The 14,831-nt window shown below is 35.8% G+C and overlaps 2 protein-coding genes across 2 annotated transcripts; one reads left to right on the top strand and one right to left on the bottom strand.

Annotated features, from left to right (window-relative positions):
* The first annotated feature begins 81 nt into the window (after positions 1 to 81).
* Nelf-E (negative elongation factor E) lies at positions 82 to 3,678 on the top strand. Its single transcript, XM_076136249.1, has 4 exons — positions 82 to 500; positions 916 to 1,069; positions 2,455 to 2,793; positions 3,041 to 3,678. Exons 1-4 carry the CDS (start codon positions 233 to 235, stop codon positions 3,252 to 3,254), a joined length of 975 nt encoding a protein of 324 aa, XP_075992364.1. The 5' UTR covers positions 82 to 232; the 3' UTR covers positions 3,255 to 3,678.
* A 6,275-nt stretch (positions 3,679 to 9,953) lies between these two features.
* LOC142987463 (3,4-dihydroxyphenylacetaldehyde synthase-like) lies at positions 9,954 to 14,572 on the bottom strand. The gene is made up of 5 exons (XM_076136248.1): positions 14,303 to 14,572; positions 12,321 to 12,441; positions 11,767 to 11,880; positions 11,335 to 11,454; positions 9,954 to 11,212 (listed from the first exon to the last, which is right to left on the bottom strand). The coding sequence occupies exons 1-5, from the start codon at positions 14,380 to 14,382 to the stop codon at positions 10,145 to 10,147; spliced, it is 1,503 nt and encodes a 500-aa protein (XP_075992363.1). The 5' UTR covers positions 14,383 to 14,572; the 3' UTR covers positions 9,954 to 10,144.
* Between the last annotated feature and the right edge of the window lie 259 nt (positions 14,573 to 14,831).

Below are 14,831 nucleotides of genomic sequence, written 5' to 3'. Positions count from 1 at the left end.
TTTAACTGCTAATGCGAACGCTTTCATAATTTGGCAGCAATTTTTGACACTGGCAGTTTTGACGTTTTTGACAGTGGCATATTGTCTCTAATTTTGTGGTTGTATTTGTATACTACTGTTGTCCAAATGAAAGTAACAAATTAAAGTAAATTATCTGTGAATTACTGGACTTCTGTCCAGTTTCATTTAAAGAGGCGTTCTCAAAACAATAAAGCTGCTTCCCAACGGGAAAATGGTTTATTTACATTTCCCCTCTAATTTAACTGAAGAGGAATTGATGTTACAAGCAAAGTATCAAAAGTTGAAAAAGAAAAAAAAAGCATTACAGGCGTTAAAAGCTCCTAAACCAGAGCCTGAAAAGCCAATATTACCGAAGCGTCCAACTGAAGCTCGTGACGCTCGTGAAATCGCTCGGAAATTGATAAAAAGTGGAGCTATTCAAGCCATCAAAAGTCCGCCTCCACAACCTCAAAATGCTACTTTTAAGCGTCCAAGAGCAGGTATAAGTGTCTTCTAAGTAACTTTATTGAGTATACTTACTTTAGAAATGGATCTCAGGACCTATTCATGTCTCACTGTCTCAATAAGATACTTATTGTCTGTTTTAAACTTTCAATACTTTCGGATAAGTATTGGTTAGCTTGTCCAGTGGAATATTTACAGATATTGTCATAAATTTTATCTTTGAGGAAGATAATCCAACACTTATCTATGAGCTGTTAAATTGGCACTTATTGTTCTTTGCTAGGAGTGTATCAAGCAAATATCCAGTTACTTGGTTAAGAAGACCATAGTGAGGATATTTTCATGCATGAGAAATGGATTCATAATGTCTGTTAACTGATACTAGTCAAATGAGTTCACTTGTAAGATATCTTTACATTTACCTAGTAATAAATAAATACTGTTTTTCAGGCAGAGAAAGAAAACTCAGTGGATCGGCAGGTGCCACAGGTGGTGTGGCTTCATACCAACCATTCAGTGCTTCACAGGAGCCCCCACCTCCCGAGGAGAAGCCTTCACCTCGAGTCAAATACTTGTATGATTCCTTTGTGACTGCCAGGGAAAAGTAAGTCCTAACCATAATATTAATATGTTTAGATATAAATGATCTACTACTTCAAAGTTACTGACAGACAAATAAGTACGAGGGTGGTTCATAAGTACTTAGCCTACAAAAGAAAAACGAAAACTTTGGAAAAGTGGCGATTTATTTTTTAACATAATCTCCTTTTATCTTGATACACTTGACCAAGCGATGCTCCAACTTCTTTAACCCATCCAAAACATGCGTTTTGTCGAGACTGGCAAAAAGGCCTGCGTGGCGGTGGTGACCTCCTCATTCGCCTTTTTTTAAGTTTGGGAACAAAAAAGTAGCATGGTGCCAAATCTAGCGAATACGGTGGATGGGTCAGCAATTCGTAGTGCAATTCGACCAATTTAGACGTGACGACGGCGGAGGTGTGATCCGGTCGTTGTCATGTTGGAAGAGCACTTTTTTCGTCGGCGTTCGGCGTCGAATCGGCCCAATAATTCGGCATAGTAGAGTCCTGTAACTGTCTTGCCTTTCTCCAGGTAATCGATGAAGATCACACCTTGTGAATCCCAAAAAACGGTGGCCATTCCTTTCCGGCCGATGGGACAGTTGTCTCCTTCTTCGGAGCACTTTCGGCGCGTAAATTCCACTGTTTCGACTGTTTCTTGGTGTCTGGTGTGTACCAGTGGATCCATGTTTAGTCGTCGATCACGAAATGACACAGAAACTCCTTCTGATTGCGCTTAAACAGCCTCAAACACTGCAATGAAGTGGTCTCACGTTTGCGCTTGTTGTCCGGAGTGAGCAAACGCGGCACCCATCGCGCCGATAGCTTTTTCATGCCCAAAATTTAATGCAGGATATGACCCGCGCGGTCTTTAAAGATGCCTACTCTTTCAGCTATCTCGCGCCCCATCAATCGGCGGTCTGCCAATACGAGATCGTGGATTTTTGTCACGTTAGCTTCCGCGGTGGCCGTTTTCGGGGCTCCTGAGCGTGGCTCATCAAAATCTGTCGTGCGACCACCTTGAAACACGATAAACCAATTTTTAACGGTCGCTATCGAAGGAGAAGAGTCACCGTACGCAGCATCCAAACGCTTTTTAATTTCGCTGCGCGATTTCCCTTCCAAAAACAAGAATCAAATCACCGACCGATATTGCTCTTATTAAATTTTTCTAAAATCCGTGGACACGTCCTCTTTCACACTTGATCAGAACAAAACGACGAGTCCGATTCGACTGAATTTTTTACAGTTGACGTATTTAAGAATGTACTACACGATAGTAAATCTCTTGCGATATTAACACCATCGGACGGATAGGCTAAGTACTTGTCGGACCGCCCTCGTACCTACTGTACAGTAATGCATCTGATTATATTCTATAGACCCATTTATCATGAGTAATATTTTTCAGGGAAGAAAAGAGTCAACGTAATCAGTCTCCTGCAGGGCCTATTGGTGGTACTGTGCTGGCTGGACCAACCAGTCCTGTAGGCCCAGCTGGAGCTCCTATGAGCCCTGGCCCTGCATCACCTGCCCCCCAGGCTGGTCCCACTGAGCCTCTTGGACCACCCGGAACACCAGGGCCCCCAGGGCCAGTGGAACCATCAATCCCATCTCCAGCTGCAATTCCCCCCTCAGCCAGAAGTTGCATTCTCGTGGTGACAGGTGCACGCATCTCAGAAGAAACTATAAGGCGCCGTTTGGCTGCTCATGAACCTTTCACGTTCCATCAAGAGCCTGAAGATGATAAGTATGTTTTAACATCTGCTACTAATTATGTCGCCTATATTGTTTACTGAAATCATTGAGCTTGAAATTAAAGTTTAATTTTTGAAAGATTATGCTTGCATTATTTGCCAAAAAAATATAAAAAAATTCTTGAGTAAAATTAAGTGGCATGTTAGAATTTTGGTTACATAATATGTTTTTAAATAGCATTATTATTTAATTTTACTTTAATTCTGTGTAAGTGCTAACCAAAACATTCGTAATTTCAGGGCATTCTTGTCATTTGAAACACCAGAGATAGCGACCAACGCATTGGCATCAATGGAGGGGTTAGAAGAGAGTTGGCGCGTGACCATGGGACGTAGCAAGCCACCGCCGACAGCGCCCGGCTCGTGGACTCCGGCACCATCCACGCCACGCAGTATACCACCACCTAAAGAACCTAAACGCACTTTATTGACCTACGATGACTTGTTTGATTGAATAAATAAAACTACAACTGATTTATTACTTTGAAAATTGTACTAGATTTTATTACATTTTCTAGGGTACCTTTGTACTTCTATTATACCTAAATAGAAAAATGTGAATATAATAAGGTGATGTTGTAGGTATGTAATTCATATTAATACACTAGTGCTTTTAGGAGAGTAGAAAAGAGGTATAGAATATTATATTCTATAAGACAGTAAATTATGAGCTATTTCCATTATGCATTGTATTGAGTACATTGTATGAATAAAAAGTTATATTTTTTAAGATGTTGGTAGCGTTGTAAATCACGTAAAATGTATCTTTATGAATTTTGATTGTATCATAAATTGTACAATATCTTATTGTAATTATGTGCTCATGCACACTACGTACGTTGAATAAATATTTAACTTTTCAAATAAACATATGAAAAAACCTCGTAGTATTTCGTTATTTCTTAAATTTAATTCTATGGTATTTGTAGCGCAGTGGTTAAGATCGCCACTCCGTTAATACTGCTAAATACGATCATTAGTTCGGAGTTAGGCCCAGCGCAGACAGACCGGAATAATCCTCGTGCGGTCTCGAGCATTTTCTTTACGGCTCGCGGATGCTCGAGCATGCTCGCGACTGCTCGAGCCTGCGCGAGGAAAACTTTCTAGGTTACCATTCTTCATTAAACAGGCCAGTTTTCGTGAAAATTCCTCGAGTATGCGCGGGGATACCCGCGCATCCTCGAGGACGCGCGAGCATCGTACGAAAAATTTCAATGTTGTTACTGAGTTTAAAGAGAGAGAACGACATTTTTATTCTTCTTCAGTCAAAAGAGCAATTATAATCATGGCCCAGTCTACCATCGTTGACGAATTTTCACGAAAACTGGCCTGTTTCATGAAGAATGGTAACCTAGAAAGTTTCCCTCGCGCAGGCTCGAGCAGTCGCGAGCATCCGCGAGCCGTAAAGAAAATGCTCGAGACCGCGCGAGGATTATTCCGGTCTGTCTGCGCTGGGCCTTACGGACACCACCAATAACACAGAGCGTTGTTTACATTCAGTGTCCGGTAGATGGCGTTATGGATATTCAGTTGAAAAGATTGTCGGCCAGACGCGTAGCATATAGTTTGCGATATGAAAATAATGAAAAATCTGAGGTATTCACATTATTGGTGAAAACTCAGAATAATAATTACATATATATTATATAAATGTGAGTTCTCTCTTCAAGGAGCATAATATAAAATAAATAGAGTGGGACTTCAGAACTAAATGACGAAAATAACGAGTTTATTATGTACTTATGTAACTACTCATAGTTCTTAGAATTTTCGATATCATGATAACGCAAACCAGGTTTAAAAAATATTTTTATACTTGTGCTTACAGACTACACTTAACGCATTACTCATTATTTAACTCCAGAGTCCAGACGTGGTTTATACTTGGAATAATATTCCAAAAAAAGCAAATGCGCTGTCACATTCCCTTAATTGAACAAGGAAAATTATTTTATTTTGTTAAATAAACCATCACTTTGTACAAATAACAAGCAATGTTTTATTGGCAAAAAACTATAGTTACCTAGGTATAAAGGTACCTAAATATTAATTTATAATCAAAATGGTAATTTAATTCTGGTGATTTTTATTTCTTAGCGCTAGATACATAATTGTCGTATAAAGAATGTGTTTTGTATTAATGACAATAAATTAATGTGTTCAAGACGCCCAAGCTTCGTACTGTAGAGATGACAGTTTAAGCCAAAATTTCGAAAACTCAGATGATAATAGACTCAGGCTTAGAATAATCTAATTACTTATTTGATAATCTATACATACTTATAATAACACCACAGATAACGATTGTGCATTGCCACTGCCAGCGTCAAGTCTCCTCTCGTAGATTAGGGCAGCTATAAGTAATTGTTCTGTGCCATGGTGTCAAGGTCCTTCCGACAAAGTTCCTGCTGATATCACCGACACAGTTAACTTATTTGATATTTAAGGGAACCTATATTCGAATTACCACCTACACAATTATAGATAACCCAGTATTCATAATGAATGTACGTCAGGCTGGCCCGGCCCCATGGAATTTAATAATGAGATTGTTATCAATCCAATGTACCCGGGTATACTAATATATGTAACACCTTCATTTTCAATGTAACTCTTTTTAAAAGAAATTACGTGCACTTCTTAGTGGCCGGGCCAGCCTGACGTTTTCAGCCCGGCCACCTTGTTTCCCACTAATCTACAAAAAATACTGGCAATATTGTGCTACAGATGAAATGTACCCTATAATATATGCATATGTAACACAACATCGAATCCTAAAATGCAATAGCATACGAAATATTAGCGGTTGCAGGTGGCCGGGCTGAAATTATTTCGTTAATATAAAACAGTAAAACTGCAACACCTGCCAAAAACTAATACCAGTACATAATGAGATATAGAGATATAGAATACATGTAACGCTTTCATTTTAAATTATAATACATATTTAGAAAGAATAATCACTTGAAATTATATTTCAGCCCGGCCACCTAAAAGCGGTAATATTCCCTAAAATCTTATGCCAATTTGTACAGTAAAACCTGATACAGCTATGAAATGAAAGTTACATTCGTTTCGTTTTAGTCGTATACCTTTAAGCCTTCTGTTTGACTAGATTATCAAAATCTGAGAAACTTGCCGAAGAGTGACTATCATTTATTAACTAATTTCAGGACATTTGGTTTGTTGAGTGAAACAAAATTGGTAATTGTCATATTTTTTTAATAATCATTTTTGAAATTAGTTAGACAACATTTGTACTTATATTAATTAGGTACTATAACAATTGTTAATTATAAATAATGTAAAAAAAGGTTACACATTGATAATAACACAGTTATCAAAAAATTATAGTAATATCAATATTACCTTAACATCGAACATTCATTCATTCAGAATATTAGAAGATAATTTTTGGTTAAATACTTATTATACCTTTTCATAATGATTTTTACATCAACTTTGAATTTAAAGTTTTGAAAACTTTCAATTAAAATTATGCTAATATAATTATTACAACAATTCTTAAATAAAGAGAGAACCATAGTTCTTTCAGTGGCAGCTAATGGAAATATAGCTATGTAGTATATATAATTTAACATAATATTAAAATCACAGCTAAAAATCACAATGTTAACTTGTATAATTAAACGTATGCTAATATAATAATCATTGCTAGCCTATATCTGGCATTTGTACTATAAGTATTTTGACTAATTCAAATTTGAATTATGAAAATCTGTGATTTTTTACCAAGGTATAATAAGTATTTAACCAAAAATTATCTTCTAATATTCTGAATGAATGAATGTTCGATGTTAAGGTAATATTGATATTACTATAATTTTTTGATAACTGTGTTATTATCAATGTGTAACCTTTTTTTACATTATTTATAATTAACAATTGTTATAGTACCTAATTAATATAAGTACAAATGTTGTCTAACTAATTTCAAAAATGATTATTAAAAAAATATGACAATTACCAATTTTGTTTCACTCAACAAACCAAATGTCCTGAAATTAGTTAATAAATGATAGTCACTCTTCGGCAAGTTTCTCAGATTTTGATAATCTAGTCAAACAGAAGGCTTAAAGGTATACGACTAAAACGAAACGAATGTAACTTTCATTTCATAGCTGTATCAGGTTTTACTGTACAAATTGGCATAAGATTTTAGGGAATATTACCGCTTTTAGGTGGCCGGGCTGAAATATAATTTCAAGTGATTATTCTTTCTAAATATGTATTATAATTTAAAATGAAAGCGTTACATGTATTCTATATCTCTATATCTCATTATGTACTGGTATTAGTTTTTGGCAGGTGTTGCAGTTTTACTGTTTTATATTAACGAAATAATTTCAGCCCGGCCACCTGCAACCGCTAATATTTCGTATGCTATTGCATTTTAGGATTCGATGTTGTGTTACATATGCATATATTATAGGGTACATTTCATCTGTAGCACAATATTGCCAGTATTTTTTGTAGATTAGTGGGAAACAAGGTGGCCGGGCTGAAAACGTCAGGCTGGCCCGGCCACTAAGAAGTGCACGTAATTTCTTTTAAAAAGAGTTACATTGAAAATGAAGGTGTTACATATATTAGTATACCCGGGTACATTGGATTGATAACAATCTCATTATTAAATTCCATGGGGCCGGGCCAGCCTGACGTACATCATAATGAGTAATGACCCTATTTCACGTAAGTATGTTCATATTTACCTATTGCTAATAAGGTAATATGGCATGTTTATATAGTCTAAATTAGTATTTATAAGGTAGGTATGGGCTCATATTTTCCGTAAAATGTATATTGTCATTAATTGACTAAGCTTAAACATTTCTAATAATAATTGTAAAAACAGGTGCGGTGTACGCACATCTGACATATTTCTGCCAAAGTCCCTGAGGAAAACCTTTCAAGCTTTCCATTATTAGAACCTCCCATTTTACCCAGGAGGGCTAATTACACACATATTATTTAAGTACATTTATTACTAACTTAAATAAATTGTGGACATGGACCTATAAACAATCTTTCCAAATTTCAAAAACGTTGCAATGCTGATGCAATGGTTTTCAACGACAACCGGTGACAAAAACACCGCTACTATTTTGAGTGTGGGTTCGATTTCCACACGGAACGAATATGCCGTTTGCATTTTTAACAGTCTTAACCTCTGACATTACAAAAGCAGTGTTTATAAATAAGTACATAAACACTGACATAATATCAAGTATACACTTATTCAATGGCAACGTATAAAAATGTTAAATTATAATTGTACAACTACACGTCAACGTCGCACGCAATCGAATTCGTCACGAGATGATAATGAGCTACATTACACCTTACTCATGTTCTAACAGATAGACAAAGAACTATCTATGTTTTTAAATAATTATTTATAACTGCAATTTACCTTTACTGAAAGTGATGCATCTTCAAATTACTCACATTTTTTATGTTAATAAATTATGTATAATGTGAAAAGTTAATAAATAATGTACAACGTGAAAATTTTAAAATTAACCATTTATATAAATACTGTGTCTTGCATACTGTGGTTACTATATTCTGACCTTTGTTTCCCTCAAAATCCAAATCAGTGTTACCATACAAATAAGTGAAACCAAACATAATGATTAGTCATTGTTAGTGAGTAAGTCGTTTTCGCGGTAACGTGTATGTACTCTGTACACTGCATATATAAGGCCGCATCGTTGACCTTTCCCGCACTTAGCATTCGTATTATTTTTGTAGTGCAACACGACTGACGACCGTTAATTGTTAATTAGCTACTAAACAGTTGCTACGTATATTTTATATAGTTCTTGTTCCGTCGTATAATATTATTAAAATGGGTCTTTTAAAGCAAACTCGCGTAATAATTCTAGTAGTTGCATTGACTGCTTATTGTGTTCAAACATCATTAGGAAAGGCAGTAGACCTTGTTGATACTAACTTCTCTCCAGCGGAATACGTGCAATATGAACACAGCGTGAAGGATAATCGTATGTATTTTAATTATTTTTTGATTATTTTGTGCATCCTATGATATTCGTTCTTAGCTTCTAACTTTTTTTTATTAATCTGACAAAGACCTTTAGAAAACAATTGTCCACCACTTTCTTAATTACTACATTAACGATCTTTCCGACATGCCATATATTTTGGAAGGAATTAACTAGGTAGGTAACTACTTATTTAATTACGATGTCGTAAGTAATAAACAATGGACACAACACAATGGAGACAAAGTCAAGGTATTTTTTAATTATCAATATTTTATAATATCTTTATTAGATAAGCATTATTTACTTTAACCCAATTCCGCGGCATGACAGTATTTCCAAGCTACTAATCCCCGGTTTCTGAGGTATATTTAGCGGTAGTTTATCTATTCATTTGCGTTTAAACTCATATGAAAAAAATGCTTTTGAATAGATAAACTACTGATAAATGTACTCAGAAACCGGGCATTAATCATTTGAGTCAGGTACACCTACAGTAGGATTTGTAAAATTTTCTGTTGTTCAAATCTTCAACTATCCCAGTTACACGTTCTAGTTATAGAGTTAAGTTTGTCGTGTGAGGTGCACACTATATTGTGTAGTTAAATGACTATACTAACTTTCCTTCAATTAGTGGCGATTAACCTAGAGGTAGTGTACCTATTTACAGGTAATGTTTATGTATTTCACACATAATATTCAATTCTGCAGTATTAAGTATCACTATGACACTATTATCCCAAATTTGTAAACGACAAAATTGCAGACATAACACAACATACAATAAGTTTTTGCTTTTTGTTTAATGTTATTATGTAACTCACTATGTTTTTGTTTCAGCTGCGAGAGTGATATCTACGAGACGTGTTCTATGCCAGTTCGAGGAACCCACTGAGGACAGAGTTTGTCAAGAGCATTGTTTACCTAAAGGATACAAGTACGGTATATGTGTTAGTCACACCTGTAGCTGCATTTAGTAATTAGTCAAAGTGACGCATCAAATAGTGGTTACTTAGTCATAAGCAAAAATAAAAAACATAATTCATATCAAACTGTTTTTATTTCATTATTCACCAAGAAAATAAACCAGAAGACCAAATTAGAAACCCTTTAGAATGATTTTACCGACCAATTAGCAAGCGATAATAGTAGCGCCTCACGGAGCCATTTTTGACGATTTAAATTCTTCTATTCCTCAAAACTTGAAGCATCACAATTATTGTATTATTATTTCTTAGCTCGTATACAAGTACCTCATCTACATATTCATAAAAAATATACTAAATTATTTATGAGAATTAACTATAAAAAAGAGGTTTTACTTAGATTTTTCACACACCTCTCTCCCAACAAGTGTATCAATGGCTGCTATTTGTGGTTTCATATGTACTTTGTCTGTACAAAGTATGTCGGCTTCATCTTTTATTTGTTTCCAGCTGTAGTCGATGTCTTCTTTCGTCGTTAGACGGTAACAGACGACGAACCTAATGACATATCTGTCTCTGTAAGTGCCTGCCACCATAAATATTTTCTTCTTGTTTGTCAAGTTCTCTAGCAATTTTCTCGTTACAATTTCACCATCCTTAAGTCTAAAACACACTAAGCCCATCGACGGCTCTGGTTCTACCAAAAATCGTTCATCTGATCGTACTAATTTCGCAAAATATTGTGCGAGGTCAATTTGTTCTCTGATATGATTCCTCAAACCCTCAGCACCGTATATTCTTAAAACCATCCATAACTTGAGCGCCCTAAACCTACGGCCGAGGGGTATCTGCCAGTGCCGGTAATCAGGAATTTTAATATCTGTTTTTACATCATCCAAGTAAATTCTCTGAACATCAAATGCTCTAATTAGATCGTATCCATTTTTGACCCACATAACTGAGCAGTCAAAACTAACATTCATCCACTTATGTGCATTTACATCAACGGAATCAGCGTGCTCGATACCCTTCATCAAATGTCTATATTCGGGACAGATGAATGCAGCGCCTGCATATGCCGCGTCTACGTGCAGCCACACATCTGCTTCATTGCAAATTGGTCCTAGTTCATAAAGCGGGTCAAACGCACATGTACCGGTGGTTCCAAGATTTGCGATGACATAACACGGTATGAGACCTTGTGCTCTGTCTTCATCGAATGCTCTTTTGAGTGTTTCTCCGCGGAGTCTTCCATCAGCGTCGGCTTTCAATAGCCGCATTTTCATAGAGCCGAGTAACCCAGCTTTTTCAACTGAAGAGTTACATTGGTCAGATGTGTATGCAACAAGTTTTGGTTTAATTTGATCTTCATCGAGGGTCGGGTCTTCTCGTACTAGTTTACGAACTGTTTTCTCCTTAGCAACCAGCAGACCTACAAGGGTCGCCTCACTGGCTGAGCCCTGAAAGTGCCATAAAACGTTATATTATAATTTTATTATCTTGGTGGATACAAGTACAAGATATTTTTTATTGTATTCGATAATCAGTATTATTATGATTAGAGACGAGTAATAAAGCTTACCTGGATAACTCCTCCTCCGGGTCCGCTGGAACAGTTAAGGAATTCTTCCGGCAGTCCTAGGAGTTTGCCGAGCCAGTTCATCGTTACTACTTCTAATTCAGTGCAAGCTGGACTCGACATCTGTAACACAATTTAATGTGTAACATTAGTTTTAAGTCCGAGAACATTATCTTATGGCGTCACGGGTCTGAAAACTTTATAATGCGTTGCCTACATGGCATCGTAAATTAACAGTTCTATTTAGAACAAATGGGTTAAACGCTAACTCATAAAGATAGATTTATTAAGAAAGAGACAGATTCTGTAATCATTTCTAGCTGTTTCAAGTGTGTTCATGATTCGTAAAGTACTTAGTAAGATAAAAAAAAATCATTCAATACCTTTTACGGAACTAGTCAATTAAAGTACAACAAAAGATAAAAACAAACATACCCAGCTGAATCCAATAACAGCTAGTCCGTCACTGAGTATGCTACCCACGATACTCGCGAAAGATGTTCCCGTAGGATAAAACGCATGGAAACGCGGTGATTGCCAGTGTGTGATCTAGGACAGAAACCAAATATAAATACATAGTTCAATGAATGAGGCAGATCATAATTGACAGCTTGCGTGGCGCAGTGGTAAAAGTGGTCGCCACGCCACTACTATTGCGTTGAGAGGTCGTCGGTTCGATCCCACTCGGGACAGTTACTTGTGCGATCCAAAGACATTGTTACGGGTCTGGCTGTACCTTGTGTCCGTTGTTTGTATGTTTCTAAAGTCCCCGCGACCCAAGAGCAATATTTAGTGCTGGAGTTATATTTTTAAATAAAATAAAGAAGGTAAACCATTCATATATTTAGAGATTAGATATATAATAGAGGAAATTTTGTCATAAATCGGAATATTCTATTGATAAGTGATAAGTGTCTATTTAAAGTGTTCTATCATCTCTAGCAAAAGTTTTGAATGTTCAGTTGATATTAAAAGGCATTGAAACTTACACCAGGGAGTATAGATTGGTTGAAGTCTTTGAGGATATCTTGCCATCCTTCAGGCTGCTCCGGCGCTTGTTCAGGGAGAGCATTGACCAGGTAACCCGGTTCCACCGACGGTAGTACTTCACTATAAGTAACATTAACGATATAACAATATAAACAAACAATAATGTTCTTTAGGAACTAACAACGTCTAAGATTTTATCTTTCAAAATTATGGAAAACAGATACATGTCATCATTATAACTACATTTCCGCAATATTTTCAACACTGTGGATCGGGGATCCGTCACTACACTTCTATTTAATTTCAGTTTTATACAAGGTAGGTAAACAATTTTTATTAACACAAATTTATCACGTGTGTTTAAAACTAGCAGCGATTTCTTCAAATTACCTAAACTGAGAACTTTACTGAGGACTTCTGAAGACATTTGCCTAAGGCTACCCTTTAAGCGTAATGCATGGATTCATATTTTTTTATAAATTAACTTTCACACTTCAATATGCGTGTTTTATAGAGTTATTTTGGGATGTAATTATCGTCCTTTTTTGGAAGAAGATGATTAAAGCTATCCAAAAAATCACGATGTAAAGTTAACGTAAGTGAAATTTAAAGTCTGCGGACAATAATACATGAGGTAACGTGATGGGGGAGTGGTATTTCGCATTTATTACGTGCATGAATCCAAACAATGGAAGGAAAACATTGTCTGTTACTCTTGATTGTTGAATCATTACATAATTGGCAGTTAATAGTTTAATTAATGGAATGTTTCGTGTCTACACTTCTGTGTTTTTTCTACAACATTAGCATATTCCGAGTCGACGGAACTGCGACGCGACGTGTACCTATTTCATGGATGATGATTGCAATTTGCTTACAGTGTTGTTAGTGTTTATGTAAATTGAACAAATATTCATAGAGAACTGCATCTATACTAATATTATAAAGCTGAAGAGTTTGTTTGTTTGTTTGAACGCGCTAATCTCAGGAACGACTGGTCCGATTTGAAAAATTCTTTCAGTGTTAGATAGCCCATTTATCGAGGAAGGCTATAGGCTATATATCATCACGCTACGACTAATAGGAGCAGAGTAGCAGCAAAAAATGTTACAAAAACGGGGAAAATTTTGACCCATTCTCTCTTATGTGACGCAAGCGAAGTTGCGCGGGTCAGCTAGTAAGAATATAAAATACGATACTTACTACAGCTAGCTAGAACTCTGTACCTACATAGCAATATCAATCACAAAACAATGTCCTTCAGATGTTTGTAATTAATAATGATAATAAATTGCTTATATTTTTTAAGTAAAATTGATACTAAAAGAAAAGGGGTTTGTTATTTATTAAAGACATAACTTTTTATATTTTTGGAATAAGAAGAAAGCTATGTATTTTTAAATTAAGACATTGTAAATTATATACATCTTTAGTTACTTAATAAACGCAAATAACGCTACAAAAGGTTGTTTACGTAACATAAGTGCGCCTGAATTTACAGCAAGTAGTGTTTTGTTGCAGAACTGAAAATGAGTATCGTATCTGCGTAGGAACTTACTATTAAAAAGTGATTAATTAATCTGCTTGACTTCCCACTGCCGGATATATTATGATATTTTGATTCCTATTTGGTTATTTCCAATTTAAGAGGACACCATTCATAATAATTATTGAGTCATTATTTATAATTCTTATAACTCTAATTCGAATTAAAGTTAAGTTGCAGTATACCGACAAGCTATCAATTTATTACTAAGTATCTTGCAAAATACTGCACTTACATAAATCTTAAGTGAAAAAACACTCCAGCTTTTCAGCTCGTTGGTAGTACCGACTAGCTTGCTGCTTTTTTCTAAGTTTCTTAATCCATATTAACACTTAGGTCCTAAAAGGTTTCTAGCAAGGATTAAGGCTATCTTGGTATTGTAATGGGAGCTCACAGAAGTTTTAAAAACTATAATGTATAGAAAAATAAACTTACCGGTCTCTTATATTTTCAACATAATCAGCCAGCAGATCGATGGCTGCTCTGCCAAATTCACGGAACTGTTGCGCCTCCATTTTACACCACAGGCACTTTAGTATTTCATAAAATTACGAACTTTCGTAGACAAAGGTGAAAACGTTTTTAACGATGTGACTCTAAAACAAACTGAACGATAATGCTGAGAACTGAGTGAAGAAAAGGGGAGATAAAATAGCACTTGTAGTTATGAGGACGATCTGAGAGACAATGGTGTAGCGGTCAGGCGAGAGGTGGATTTATACGCGCAGATCAGCTTTCTATAGCCGCTGAGACGTTCGCGCACTCGTTCATAACAAGTACCTACTGGGAATTACAAGACGTTGTGACGACAACACCCGTGATGAGCTTACAGTTTACTTTGCTTGACAATTGAAATTAAATTAAATTGGGAGATCTTAAACCAGATTAAACTTTTATTAGTTTGAGTCAACTTATTTCAATTATCACGTAGGTTACGTTAAATAGCTTATGCAATAAAGTATAT

Source organism: Anticarsia gemmatalis, chromosome 3, assembly GCF_050436995.1.
Source record: "Anticarsia gemmatalis isolate Benzon Research Colony breed Stoneville strain chromosome 3, ilAntGemm2 primary, whole genome shotgun sequence".
NCBI lineage: Eukaryota > Metazoa > Arthropoda > Insecta > Lepidoptera > Erebidae > Anticarsia > Anticarsia gemmatalis.
Note: the sequence above shows the minus strand (reverse complement) of the source record. Positions and strands in the feature narration are given on the sequence as shown.